Source organism: Chinchilla lanigera, unplaced genomic scaffold (genome assembly GCF_000276665.1).
Source record: "Chinchilla lanigera isolate Chin_1 unplaced genomic scaffold, ChiLan1.0 scaffold00022, whole genome shotgun sequence".
In the NCBI taxonomy this organism is placed as follows: Eukaryota; Metazoa; Chordata; class Mammalia; order Rodentia; family Chinchillidae; genus Chinchilla; species Chinchilla lanigera.
In genome coordinates this window covers 308,296-322,956 of record NW_004955423.1, presented here as the reverse complement: position 1 = coordinate 322,956, position 14,661 = coordinate 308,296, and the positions used below count along the sequence as shown (strand labels likewise).

The 14,661-nt window shown below is 35.0% G+C and overlaps 1 protein-coding gene and 1 long non-coding RNA gene across 2 annotated transcripts in view; one reads left to right on the top strand and one right to left on the bottom strand.

Annotated features, from left to right (window-relative positions):
- Positions 1–14,661, top strand: part of Abcd3 (ATP-binding cassette, sub-family D (ALD), member 3) — a 79,215-nt gene that overhangs the window by 36,755 nt on the left and 27,799 nt on the right. The window contains exons 5-10 of the mRNA XM_005384998.2: positions 2,284–2,353; positions 3,672–3,769; positions 4,130–4,253; positions 6,590–6,646; positions 8,613–8,755; positions 12,668–12,737. Of these exons, the coding sequence (XP_005385055.1) occupies positions 2,284–2,353; positions 3,672–3,769; positions 4,130–4,253; positions 6,590–6,646; positions 8,613–8,755; positions 12,668–12,737 (562 nt within the window). The remainder of the gene's footprint in view (positions 1–2,283; positions 2,354–3,671; positions 3,770–4,129; positions 4,254–6,589; positions 6,647–8,612; positions 8,756–12,667; positions 12,738–14,661) is intronic.
- Positions 3,168–13,904, bottom strand: LOC102008548. The gene is made up of 3 exons (XR_260936.1): positions 13,838–13,904; positions 3,853–3,992; positions 3,168–3,232 (listed from the first exon to the last, which is right to left on the bottom strand). It is a non-coding gene; the product is annotated as an uncharacterized LOC102008548 (long non-coding RNA).

Here is a 14,661-nt window from a genome sequence, read left to right as displayed (position 1 = left end):
GATACTATGTATCTATGATGTGGCACAATTTTATTTCAAAAATTAACATTTCTTTATCTATGAAAGCTACATTGTAATTGAATTTATCTGTCTTTACCTTTTTGCATCTTTCAAAATAGGCCTAGATTCATGTATTTCTGTTAAAAGGAGTCTCTCAGAGACTTGTTGTGGTCTTTAATGTATTTCATTTTAGGCTTATTTGTTAGTAATGGCCAATGACTTTGTAATGTAGACTGATCTTAGTAGGACAGACATCATTTTAAAAACAGAAATTACAGTAATTATAGTAATTCCATGATATGGAAAATCTTTCATAACTTATTACAGCTTTTTTTTTGTTTTGTTTTTCTCCGGTACCGGGAACCGAACTCACGACCTTGCGCTTGCCAGGCAGGCGCTTTTGCCGCTGAGCTAAATCCCCAGCCCTTATTACAGCTTTATCTGATCATAAAGATATAGTTTATTTTTACTCAGTAATAAGCAACATTTTTAAATTACCAATTCTTTTATAAAGGTCATTATATATTTTGGAATAGTGATTAGAACTTTAATAAAAATATTCTATTATTTTTCTTTTGCAGTGGAATAATAAGCAGAAAAAAGGCTTTATTCAAGAAACCATTTTTAAACTTTATAGCTGCCACTCCAATGGTAAACCATTACTGAATGATGATGGCATGTGCTTTACAAAAATTTTGTAATCGTGTGTTTCACAGTTTGGGCAGCACTGAAACACTTTAGTTTTACAATGTTTGCTTCAAACAGTTATAACTCAGATTTCTAAATTTCTAACTCTTTGTTAATTTTTCTTAATTGCCTAATGTTTCTTATATTCTTATTGCTACAAAGAATATTTTTTATGCTTTCCTTTGAATTTTCTACAAAAGTTCAGAGTTTGTATTTCTTCAAACAATATTTTTGTATGCTTTTCTTTGAACTTTCTGCTAGTGAGTTTTTAAAGCTTTTGCTTTTTAAGGGTTATTTTAAAATTGGACAATTAATTTTTCCATTAGTCTAATGTAATATTTCCAAAAGTATTGTCCAAGGAAATGCTACATGTTATAAGACCCTTTCAGGTTTAAAATGACCATATTATATATTAAAATTTTTGAGAGGGTATTTGATAAAGATGTTATTTTTGTTTAACCCATATTTCCTCAAGTTTATTTACCTCATTAAAGGAAGATTATTTGTCATATACCAGATACTTTTGTGGTTTTTTTGTTTGGTGGGAAGTTAAGTTTAAATCATTTAGTTCACTATTTCTCAAAAAACATTTTATGATATTTGGGAATATTAGTAAGAATTATTGAAAAAAAGTTCTGTAATCAAATTATACCTCTTTAGTAAATCATAGAAATATCCTACTCAGAGGTTTGTTGCTTATATAATAATGCTTTCAAACTTTTAACAAAGTAGTAGAACTCTTACTCTAAATTCTGTTTATAGTTTGAAAATAAATAAATATATAAAATAGATTGAAAACAGATGAAAGGGGAGTCAATTCAGTTGAACTGTGTCAACTGAAGTTACATAGTAGCCTCTATGGAACCATTCTGAGTCTTCTCTGATCTATGATTTAGCCCCATAGCTGGTAAACTAGGACCCCACACTGTGGGGAGCATCTGTTGAGGTAAAATTTCTTTAGAACACAACCAGGTTCATTGTTGGCAGAAATGAGTAGTTCGAACAGGGACGTTATGGCCCACAAAGACTAGAATACTCTTAACCCTTTAAAGTAAAAGTACGCTGATCCTTCTATATGGTTTCTTCTACCAATAGTTATGTAAGTGAGAATCAAGAGTTTAAAAACAGACAATGCTACTTTAATATGTCAGATACTAAACTTCCTAGAGCTATAAAGTTATTGTTTAATTGTTTAAACTTCTGTGGCAGTTTAAGGAGCCCCCTCCATCCCCCCCGCCCACTTCAGCATTTTTACCCAGGGCAGTCATCATTCTTTTTTGCCATGCTGGGAGCGGGGATGAACACAGCGCTCCCACCTTGGTAAAGAACTGTTTCTGACACTGAGCCACATGCCCAGCTCCTAGTTATCCTTAGTTTTGTCATTTGCAGAGTAAGGTTCAAGCAAGCTGTTTTAAAATGATAACATTTCAAAAATTTCAGACATGATTTGTAAAAATATGTTTCATACAATTTTTTTTTCCTTTTTCTTGATTCATTGGAAATTTGTGGGAATAATTTTTAAAGCTTTAGAAATGTCTTTTTAGCCTCTTGCTTTGCTTCTTTTGCAATTAACACATTGCATGTGGCGGTTTGCAGTGGCATCATTGGTCGTAGCAGAAAAGATTTCAGGAAATACTTACTCAACTTCATCGCTGCCATGCCTCTCGTAAGTTTAATTCTTTAAAAATTTTACTTCATCTTGTTATAATCTTTAAAGATATTTACTTATTAAATTCTTAAAAGATTTTTGATACAGTAGTAGGTTTCAGTTTTGAGTTTAGTTTTATGATTGATACCTTACTTTTTAAATATAAACCTTTACTATAAAAAGATAAATTATATTTGACTTAGTACCATTTATTGTTATACATATGTGGGTTATTCATTTGTTTAACGTTCTTGTGACAACCAAGAATGTTTCCCGATACTGCCAGATTGGAGGTTACGCAGGGAGTGTAAATCATCCTAGTTGAGAGTTACTGCTTTAGGCCATTATCTGTTACAAGTTGAACCCCTAAATGTACTTGAGGATAAATTGAAATTTAACGTCTTAACTTATTAAAAATAAATTTCTCAGTATGAAGCAATGATTTTCTTAGCTTGGTTCACATTTTTATTTTACTGGTCTTGTAAAAATTTTAGTACTCTAAATTTGGGGATAGAAAGGAGAAGCAAAATCCAGTTAAATTGAAAATACGTAAGAAATTCTAGTTTGATAAAACTGGAGGATGGGCATACATAGATTTTAGATGTTCTAAATAATAAACTGAGATAAGCAGTGTGGGTGCAGTATGTCCCCGACTGAAGAATGAGTTCCCTTCTGGGAGAATGTGTGTAAGTCAGATTTGTAAGTATAACAAAGTGAGTCTTACACACCTTTGACACATATACAGTGTAAAGCGTAAAAAGACCAAACGCACACACAAATACTGTAAACAAACTATTTTACTTCTACAGTTACCTTAAAATGGTAAGGTAGACAGGTGAGCTACTTCTGCGGTTGGTTCACATCTGGGAATGTTTGTCACGTGAGGTCCATTCCTATCTGTAAATGTTCACAATTCAAATGTTCCTAGGTCGGGACTTACCGTAACAAAGATTGAGATTCAGTAGAAGACCAGTATTCTGCAAATACTACTTGATAAAATTTTTAGTAAGTTTGAGTTTGGACTATAAATGTGTGAGTTCAGAACTGTGGAAGAATTAATTTTAGTATGATAGAAAAGATTCATAAAGATTATTAAAGAATAGTCAAGATTCTAAAAATCTTGAAAATAGTATTAGTTGATATAAAACTCACTGTATATTAGTTTGTTCTCTTTACGTTATAAATTCTGAGTAAAGCAGAACAGAATTCTATCAGTGTACACCATCATTCATAAAAATTATAGGATTTGGGGATGCAGCAAATGGTAGAGAAGTAAATTATAATTTACTAAGTAGAAGTAAAGCAAAACTGATAAATGTTTGTTTGTTTGTTTTAGATCTCTCTTGTTAATAACTTCTTGAAGTATGGGTTAAATGAGCTCAAACTGTGCTTCCGAGTGAGGCTCACTAGATACCTCTATGAGGAATATCTCCAGTAAGTGGTAATCTATTTTGAAGTTAAAAATAGTTAAATTGAACAATACTATTTGTGACATTCAGGATAGATGTCTTTCTTACTTATTATATAGACGTGTTTTTCAAGAACATGGCTCTCAGACCCAGAAACATGTTGGGAAAGACCTCTCAGTAATTTGGAATCTCCTCTTGGCTCTTCCATTAGTTGTCAAGACATCCTTCTATGGACTGGTTTCTTCACTCTAAAATAAGTTAGGACAATCCTTAGTTTTCCAGACTTTTCTAGTCTATGTATTTGCACTCGGTGGTATAATGTGAGTATTTTTGTTTTGTCTCTAAAACCATTTGTTTTAAAATCATTTTCTTATTACCATTTTAGGGCTTTCACATACTATAAAATGGGAAATCTGGACAACAGAATAGCAAATCCAGATCAACTACTTACACAAGATGTAGAAAAGTTTTGTAATAGTGTAGTTGATCTATATTCAAATCTTAGTAAGGTAAGTTTTTGTTTTTTAAAAATTGTTGGCTACATTTTTTGAATTTTGAATCTAAGCAAATTTAAATAGAATGGATTTGATAGAATAGTATATATATATGTATTGCTTTCATAGGAAAATTAGTGTGATTATGATAATTTTAATTATATAAAAATTTAATTTTTTGTATTTTTCTAAGGGAGTTTGGCTCAGAAATGATGATGGATTTTGTAAAAATTTTGAAGGCTGATTTTAGTAAAACAACAGACATTGAATTCTCATCTTTTGACCTGTGTACTTCTAACAATTGTTAGAAATTGACTGTCAGTTTATGTTTCCAATTTCATATCCATAAATGTAGACAAGGGGCTTCCTACCCTTTTCTCTGCATCAATATCTCTAATTCTAGCAGATCATTTAAATTGTCAAAAAAATTTTACAAGATGTAGGTTTTAGTTTTCTAATTACTGTCTTTCCTCTTCTCAGAAATTGTCAGACCTCTTGATTCTGATAGGCTTTAAACCAGGTTTCTATCTTCCTGATAATATCTTCAGTTCTTTCTTGTCTCACTCATCTCACCACCCTTACACTTGCTGTTATCTTCTCGTTAAACTGTCTTCATTGTCATTGTCTCCTGCATCAACTAACACATGTAGGGGGCACCTATATTGTCTCCCCGCAGTCTTCCCATCATCATAATGTTCCACTTTCCCCTCTAATCCACATGACTGCCATTGATATGCAGTGTAGGACCTTGTCTCAAGCTGGACTGATACAGCATTTTTGCATGTGATTGCAATTGACCCAAATACCCAGTTTTTAGACAAAAGCTGTATATAAGGAACTGGGTCATATTGTAACACTAGGAATGTTTCAAACAGATAGAAGGAGAGGAGATTCTTGGAAAAGTGTGTATCTATAGGTGGTCCCTCCTTGCCTACAGGCCACTACTAAGATACTCTTTAGTTCCTACTTAGTTCTCCAGAAGCCTTAACTAACTAATCCCAAACTCTAGAAATCGTGGCAGCTACAAATCGCTCCATAATTCACCTTTCTTTCTTGTTCCCATTACCATGTTTCAAGTTTATTCTCTGTGTTGAGGAAAGTAGGGGTAGTGGATATATAAAACTATTCATGTAATTTTGTGGCCAATTTCATACACAAATTATTATATGTTCTTTATATGTTGGCACTTGAGCAAATCTATTGCTGAGGTCTTGTCACATCTACAATAGAGTGTTATCAAATTAATTATAATATCACTGTACTACAGTGTTTGCTGTTTGAAACATCTAATTTATCTCTGACTTAAATTGTGAGATATTTTTGTCAGTAACTGTGTGTGGCGGGGGGATGCGGTTTGTATGTGTGTATGGGTGAAATGGGGATTGAACCGAGGGCCTTGTGGGTTCTAGGCAGATACTCTACTACTGAGCTACATCATCAGCCCTTTTTAAAATTTTATTTTGAGACAAGGTTTTGCTTAGACTGGCCTGGTAATTGTAATCCTGATGCGTTTGCCTCTTGAGTAGCTGAAATAACAGGCTGCCAGGCCTGCCTTGTCAGTAACTTTTGATGTACTTGAATTTTACAAGTATTTCTAGCTTGTTAAGATATAAGAAAAAGAAATGAAAGAAAAAGTAGACTTCAGCATTAGCCAATTCAACAACCAAGTCATCTATCCTGTAATAGTGTGGATGTTAGTCGAAACAGGTAGCTGTAGACTTATAATGAATGAACACAGTTTGGAGTCCCTGTAATGTGTTTACATTACAGAGTTTGCTTATTGTACATCAGTTGAATTGCCTCTAAGTGAGGAGCTGTATCCTAATGTATTTTAGTTCTCAAAGCTTTTTATATCACCAAATTAGTTTAATGATTATTTCATTGTATAATTGTTCTAATAAAGTAATTGACTCAAATAATATAATAGCAGAAAGAGCTATTTTATAGGTGAAGATGTATAGAAACCAGAAAAATGAATAACAGATTTGGGGTTATAGTGGGTAATTTTGCTCAGTGTCTTTATATTATATTACATATTACTAATTTAAATGTGATAATTATCACAGTAGAGCTATCTTAATTGATGAAAAATAATAAGCATTTCTCCCACCTAAGTTGCATTAGATATTGTTCAGACTGTCACCATTTTAAGTTTCTTGAGATAAGAACTGTATTTTTTGTGCATTCATTGATCTTTGTGTAGTACATTATGCCATATGGGAACTGTACAGGTTCATAATTATGTATTAAATTTTGAATAACATTTTATATTTAACATATATGAGTTAGTCTAGCCTAGGCAATCTAGTTTAGAAGGTCTAATTCTGTGTACTCTAATATTTATTTTACAGCCATTTTTAGACATAGTTTTGTATATTTTCAAGTTAACAAGTGCAATTGGAGCTCAGGTGAGTCCACTTTTATTGTATCATTTAAATTGCTATATTACTGTGTTGTAAATAGCTTGCTGATCTAAGAATTTTTTGTATCTCAGAGTATCATTGTGTTTTCACATTATATACTGAAGATTTAAAAAAAATTCTTATTTTCTTTTCTAGTTCTCTTTAGGTACTTGAAACATTTATTTTATTTTATTTTATTTTTTGGTTTTTTTCCGGTACCGGGAACTGAACCCACGACCTTGCGCTTGCCAGGCAGGCGCTTTGCCGCTGAGCTAAATCCCCAGCCCCTGAAACATTTATTTTATGGCATTTGTCAGAAGTACTTAAATATTGAACATAATAGCACTTGTTTTTGCAGACTAATGTCTAAAAAGATTTGGAGACAGCCATTTTAATATAAAATTTGAATGTTAAAATATCAACAATATATTTAAAGTTTCAAGAATATTTTACAATAATATTAAATTATTGGCTAGCCCACAAGTCTTATCCTCCTGTCTAATATTTGTGATAGCAAGAATCACCTTTAAATATTTTCTGAGTATTCTCATTAAAGTCTAACTGTAGTCATGTAATAGGTAATGTTATATATTTATAACAGCATATAATAGTGGAGTTATTATATATATATATGTATGTATATACATGTGTACATATATGCATATATATATACATTTTGTAGTTGATTAATAAACTATAAAAAGTTATGTGGTGGTGTTTGTTGCTTTCCAAAGCACTGGGTTAAAACAATTCATTTAAATTCTCTTGTCTATCTTTCGATCCTTTTGCTATTCCATGAGCCAAGTTTAGTCATTTTCATAGTTTCTTTTACTATATACATGAGTAAATATCCCTCTTGTTTCTGTGCTCTGATATATGTTACATTTTTATATTTAAATTGTCTCCATGTACCGTATATTATCTGATTCTGCATTTCTTAAAAATGGTTTTGTTATTTCTTTGTAGATGTGTAGCCTGTATTTGTAGTAGTTGTTGAATCCATTGAATTGGGTTTAATTTTTAAAAATCTTGCATACATACTGTATTTCACATACATCATTTTAGATAATAGAAATGAAAAGGTAAATTTCTGAGGAAGAGAAAGTCCACTATGCTGAAAGAGTTAGTTATTCAAACAGTGATAATATAGTATGATAAAGCTGATGATGGATGTTTCAGTGAAGTAGTTAGTGCCTGGAGGAATTGGAGCTGATATCTGAGCATTGAAAGGAGCTAAGTAGGTGTCTGTTATACATGCCGCAAGCTTGCCATACATAAGAACAACCTCACTGATGCCCTTCTCAGAAGACAACTCTTTCAGTATGGCAGAGCGCAGGATGTCTATAAGAATGAAGGGAAGGCCTGCCTTCAAAAGGTAGACTTGAAGCTTCTTAGGATTGTCAGTGGGCATGAGGTCATTTTACAAAGTTAGTTGCTGGAAGCAAAATGTGCAAGCAAGGAAAGGCAGATAGAGGTTGTCTAAGGGAGTGGAACTTGAGGTGTATGGTACTTATTTAGTGATACTGTCTTGGGTTTGCAAGAGTGATGGAACTAGAGGCGTGAATTTGGATTGAAATGAGGGATAAGGAAGGAACCTGCGGAAATACTGACATTCAAAGAAAAAGCAAAGAAGACGTGAGAATTACTGTGAAATTATGAGAGCATATCTAAAAGAATTGTAATAGAAGAGTATTATATGCCACAGAAAATGTAAGAATCATAAGTAGGACTTTTTATGTGAACAAATGAGGGAGAGTTGGGGAGGAGTTGTAGTGGTTGAAAGAGTAGGTGAGGAATAGCAGTGTAAAGGTGAGTTTGTACTTTTTCAGGAAAGAAACAGAAAAAAATGAACCAAAGCAGCAGTTTCTCTCAAAAGTCATTGAAGTTAATTATAGAAATTGTATGTGTTTGCGTCCATTGAACTTTATTATATCCTTCAATTTTGTGTTTCTTTCTCTGTCAATGATAATAGGGCCCAGCGAGTATGTTGGCCTACTTGCTTGTCTCTGGGCTATTCCTGACTCGACTCAGGAGGCCTATTGGTAGGATGACAATAACTGAGCAAAAGTACGAAGGTGAATATCGGTATGTTAATTCCCGGCTCATCACAAACAGGTAAGGAGGAGAGTATGAATGCTATACTGAAAATTCATTTTTACTGATTGTGATGTCATTTAAATTGACTTAAAAATGCTAGTAATGTTGTTACTGAAATACTGCATGTGTTTACTTGTTTTGAAAATATATATTACAAAGGATGTTAGTGGTGACCCAGTGTGTGGGAGGATCTTTGAGTCACTCTCCACCTCTCTTCAGGTCCTTGCCCTCACTCCAGTGAAGAATAAAGAACTAGGGCTCTTAGCAGAAAATGGGGGAGTCAAAAAGCAAAACTTTATTTAAAATGTGTCAAATGCAGGGGAAGCAGAAGAAAAGCTATCTTGGTAGCAGATTGGTGCAGCAAGATGAGGGGCATCCCGGTTGGCATGCCCCAGGGAGTTTGGGGTGTACATCATACTGAGATGGTTAAGCTGGTTTCTAATAATAACTGTTTCACTGGTTGGTGTAGTCTAGGCCAGTCAGGGTCTTAGCCTTTGTTTCTGGGAAGGGGACTGTAAGGCTCCAATCGGACCTCACTCCCAGTCCCCACCCTACTTGACAGCAGAAGCACTACTTTCAGCAGAGAACTCAACTCAGTACTGAAGCTGTCATGGGCAAGCACGGGCTGTCATAAAGAAGATAAGATAGTATAGAAATTTTACAGGTCCTAGGGACATCTGGAGACACCTGAAACTTTACACCAGACCTTCAAGGACTTTGGCCACTGAGGTGCAATCAAGCCAGAGAACTTTGACCACAGATGTTTATTAAGATCTTCCCACTTAATGTCCCCTGCCTTCTCTCCGTCCCTATAAAAGGGACACACTTCTCTTTGTTCCCTGCAGAAGGTCTTTTTGCTTTCTGTCTGCCTGCACCCAGGCACAATAAATTCCACGCCATGTTGCCTTTACACAGTCTGGTGATCTCTGCTGGTCTCTCACCCCATGTGTTACAGGGACAAGATCAGCATATAGTAAAAGTGAGTAACACTTTCATAAAAGATACAGTAGGGTACATTTTCCTCAAGCACATGGTACATAATAAGCATGTGATGTTCTTACATTCATGAGCCACAGATAAGCTTTCTACCTATTTTCCAGATAACTTTAAATTCTAAAATAGGAAGAAAAAAATGTAGGCTTTGGAGGTAGCCATAATAGTTGCAAAATCACCTTTTCTACTTATCGATTATATATTATATGATTTTAGCAAGTTATTCCTAGCCTCACTTTTCTTGTTTATGATAGATAGATATTACAGAGTCATTATGAGGAAGCTTCTGACTCTTTGATGTGGAGCAAATACTCAATGAATTTTCTCATCTGCCAACCTTAGTTTTGAGAGCCTTAATATTTTACTCAGTACTCTGTAGGCTACCTTATATGAATTAACAGAATTACTTAGGAAGTTACTCTCTTAACAGTCTCCTTTTTTCTTATTTTCTTGGACTGTTAAAATGGTACCAGTTTTATGTGGGGTTTTTCACTCTGAAGAAAGCTAAGGAAAAGAGTTTACAGAGTTTACAGGTGGTTTGCTAGGATGCTCTTTACTACAAGAAACAAAACATGGCTCATAACTCCCCACCAGTCAGGACATTTATTGAGTCACATAATAATTCCCAACACAGAACAGTTTCAGGCCCAGCAGGATCAAACTCTGGCTTTTGTTAGATGTTCCTCTTGGCTCGACCCTCCTTTGTGTGCTACTCTTTTCCTCAGTTAATTCTTAGAATCACAAGATAACAAAAGCAGTTCCAGGTTTCACTAGCCCCTCTCCTTTATAAAAAGGTCTGCAGACAAAAAGGGACCATTTCTTCCTGTGTGTTTCTAAGAGACAGAGAGAATAAAAACCTTTACCTGAAGGTTCACAGCCAGATTTCCCTCACATTTCAGTGGCAGAATTACCACTTATCCATGCTTAAAGCAGTCACAGCAAAAGACTATTTGGGACCTAAACCCTATGAATGGGGTAGAGTCAATAAAGCATTGGAATGCACAGGAAAAGATAGATAATCTTTAAGAAAATGTGGATTCTTTTAGGAAGAGCTACTTGGGAAAGAAAAGATGTTAGATAGACAACCATCAGTATTCTAGGGTTTTAAATTAGGACTAAAAGGACTCTTTAGAAGAAGGGGAATTTTCACCTTCCTCCATAGACTTAGATGGACAGAGGGGGTAGAGGAAATTTTTAAAAGTAGGTGTAAGTTTGTAATTAGGGAATTTGCATGCCTTGGGAATTCTGGTATCTGGGGATCTATATCATTATTTTAAGGAAAACATAAAGCATAAATAGAGGTGATGCATCTGCTGGGCATGGTGGCACACACCTGTAATCGAGCACTCAAGAGGCTGATGCAGGAGGATCACTTTGAGTTTGAGGCCAGCCTGGGCTACATAGTGAGTTCAAGGCCAGCCTGAACTGCATAGCAAGACCCTGTCTCAAGAAACCAAAGCAAATGAAGCCAAAACAAAAAGTGATGCATCACTTTTTCTTGGAAGAAGGAGCTGAAGTAGGAGACACCTTGTTTTTATAATGGAAATAATTTAGGTGCATTTTGGAGTAAAATATAATTCAAATTTTTAAGGGAAAGAAATTTCTTTTAAGAAATATTTCATGTTTATTGAAGACCATTTCCCCTGCTATAAGAGGTACTTTGCCGGGGTAGTTTATGTTGTACTTACATGTTAGAAAGACTACAAACTTTGGGGTTGGGTAGGAGATTTTTAACTTCTTGGTTTGCTGGCTGTGTGGCTTTAAGAAATTTACTTAATTACACTGAACTTATGACCTCCTTTTTTTTCTAGTTAAGGTCTTTGTGACCTACTCAAGGTAGCTCAAGCAAAGGAGAATTGTTGTGAGGATATAGTAGATGTCTTAGCCACTTTCTCCTCACTGAGACACAACATTCAGGACCCAGAAATTACAGGAGAGGTTTATTTTGACTCATGTTTCAGTCCATAGTCAGGAGATTCTAAGGCAGGAAGGGCACAGTGCAAAGGCCTGCCGAAGGAAAGCTTGTCACGTCATGGTGCCGGGAAACAAAGAGAAGGGAAGAGCTGAGGAAGGAGATGCACCCTTGCAGGTCACACCCCAGTCACCTGCCTCTAGCCAGGCCCTAACTGCTAATAGCAAGTCAACTGAGGAGCTCCCATAATCCAATCACCTTTCACAGACCCTGTCTTGAGTACATGAGGCTTTGGGAGGACATTGCAGATTCAAACCACGATAGTGCAGTTTCCAAGGGTGGGAACGGCAGTGCATACCGGCCTGCTGGAACCTGGCACTGTGAAGCCATCAGGACTTAGCTTGCTGTTCTGCTTTTCAAAGGCTGTGTGTCAAGGAATTCCTACTTTTTTCCCAGCTGTTGTTCTGCTTTTCAAAGGCTGTGTGTCAGGAATTGCTGCTTAATTTTTTCCCAGCTGTTGTTCTGCTTTTCAAAGGCTGTGTGTCAAGGTATTGCTGCTTAATTTTTTCCCAGCTGTTGTTCTGCTTTTCAAAGGCTGTGTGTCAGGGTATTGCTGCTTAATTTTTTCCCAGCTGTTGTTCTTTGTACTTGTTTGGTCTGGAATTTAACTGCTGGCCTGTGTTTGTCCCAGCCCTGTGTTTATATCTATATCGTGACATCATCTTTCTTTGTCTTATTTCAAATTTGTGAGAATTATCCTATTATATCTATTCTGACTAGGCTACCTACAGCATAGGTTGCAATCCAGCCTGTGCTCTTATCAGATGTGTACTCCTATGACCTGATAAGCTGGGCTAGGAGTAGGATCTCAAGTACAGATCCTGGCTTGAGATGTACAGTACCACATAAGCTCTTAGTCACAATATGTGCATTTAAATACAAACATTTGGTCATCAAATACTGTATTTTTATTTTTTAGGACTAGATAACATTGAAATTAACTGCTAAATTACTTTTTTTAATAGTGAAGAAGTTGCCTTTTACAATGGGAATAAAAGAGAAAAGCAGACAATCCACTCAGTCTTCCGAAAACTGGTAAGATAACAAGGTTCATGCATTTATGGAAAGACTTTCTTGGCCTGTGCCAAGATATATATCTCTGTATCTATATAATTATGTGTATATACATAGTTTGAGTATATTTATTTTAAATAGCTATCAAGAATTTTATATTGTAGTTTTAATTAAAATGACTTTTAAAACTGTCGTAAATATATTAAAATTTCCACTTATAAATGGATAGATTAAAATAAGTAAATCTGTATTTTTATAGTAGTTCCTTAAAGAAGTTTAGTGATAGATTTAGTGATTCTATTGTAGTTTGTCCCTATAGCCATCATGAAAATATGGTAAAGATTATTAGGTAGAGTGCAAGTGTAGTGTGTATGTATTTTAGGCTTTTCAGTTCGTACAGTTGCCGTTGCAACATTCAGCTCAGCTACTGAAATGTAGCTATATATAGTATGATGGGTGTGGCTGTGTCCCAGTGAAGCTATTTACACAAACGAATGACAATGCCAGATCAGAATTATTTGACTTAGTTTTCTCACCTTTGATTTAGAATAAAAAACTTCTTTCTATACTGTACTTCATTTTTAATTTACTTACCACTTGGAAAATTTGAATTCAGGTAATTTTATCCATTATTCATTCAAAAGATACTGAGCTGCCATGTAGGGTGCTTGATGGCTGCCACCGTTGAATGCTAACGATAATTTGGTGATGAACATAATAATGGGTAAAAGTCCTGCCTTTAAGGAGCTAGTATTGAAATGAAAGTTTGTGAAATTGCATGTATATTTTAGGTTATTTAGAAAAGTTGCAGGAGCTGTCATTTTAAATTCCTTCCGAATTGAATTTTTGCCTATATGACTGATTGTGCGTGTCTGTGTATCTGTGTGTGTGCGCATGCTCCCTGACAAAATGCATTTAAGGCAAGTTTCTGGGGAATGTTATTTACCAGCTTTCTTTTTACATGGGTTGGTTACTCTAATTCTTTAGATTTTCAGCCCAAATATTAATACTTCATGAGGCTTTACCATCTCTAACCATCCTATTTGAAATAGCCTATGACAGTTGCTTCCTATTTTTATCATCTGTTTCCTTAAAAGCATATAGTTGCAGTTTATAATTACCTTGTTTGTTTGCTAGTTATTCTCTTGTGTTGGAATGTAAACTCTATGAGCTCAGGGTTTGTCCTCGTATTCCGTAAATAAATATTCCAACCATTGTTCTTGTTGCAGAAGATTCTAAGGAGTTGCCCTGTTCTCAGTAAGCCTGAGTTTTTCTGGAGAGATGGCTGATTACAGCTGGATGTTCTATATAATTTCAGATAGTAATAAATTCTGTGACCAAGAGTGAGGGAGGATAAATATGATGACGACTCTTTCTTAGCTGGTTTAACTAGCATGACCTCTTCTTGAGGAGATGACATTTAAACAGAAACCCACATGAAGTAAGGGAGTTGGTCTTAAATGGGAATATCCAGGGAGAAAGCGTTGCTAACAGAAGGAAAAGAAGAGGAAAGCCTTAAGACAGGAGTGTGTTTGAGGAATCAGAATTGTGGGGGCTCAGTGAGAAAGAACAAAGTAGAAGCAGATGAGCTTGAAAGTAGAGTTCAGTGCCAGAACACTGCAGCACTTTTAGTAATCTAATTAGATAGGTAATTTGAAAGCACTAAAACTCGAGAATGAAAAACCTTTTTTAGATGTCTAAATTTGAGATAATGCACACTCAGATTGAAGCTACGGACTGAGGCTCTGTGATGCTGATTTACTTTAGGATTCTGTTCAGATTGAGTGTAATGTAATTCTTAGAAGACAGGCCAGGTATCTCTATCAAGCATTGAACACCTCCTCTCTGGATCACTAATGTTTTATTCTGATTAGCTCATCTCTGTATTCCTTTTGCTTTGATGTTTTTAAAAATCAGTTTTGGGATATATGTATCTGGTAGTATT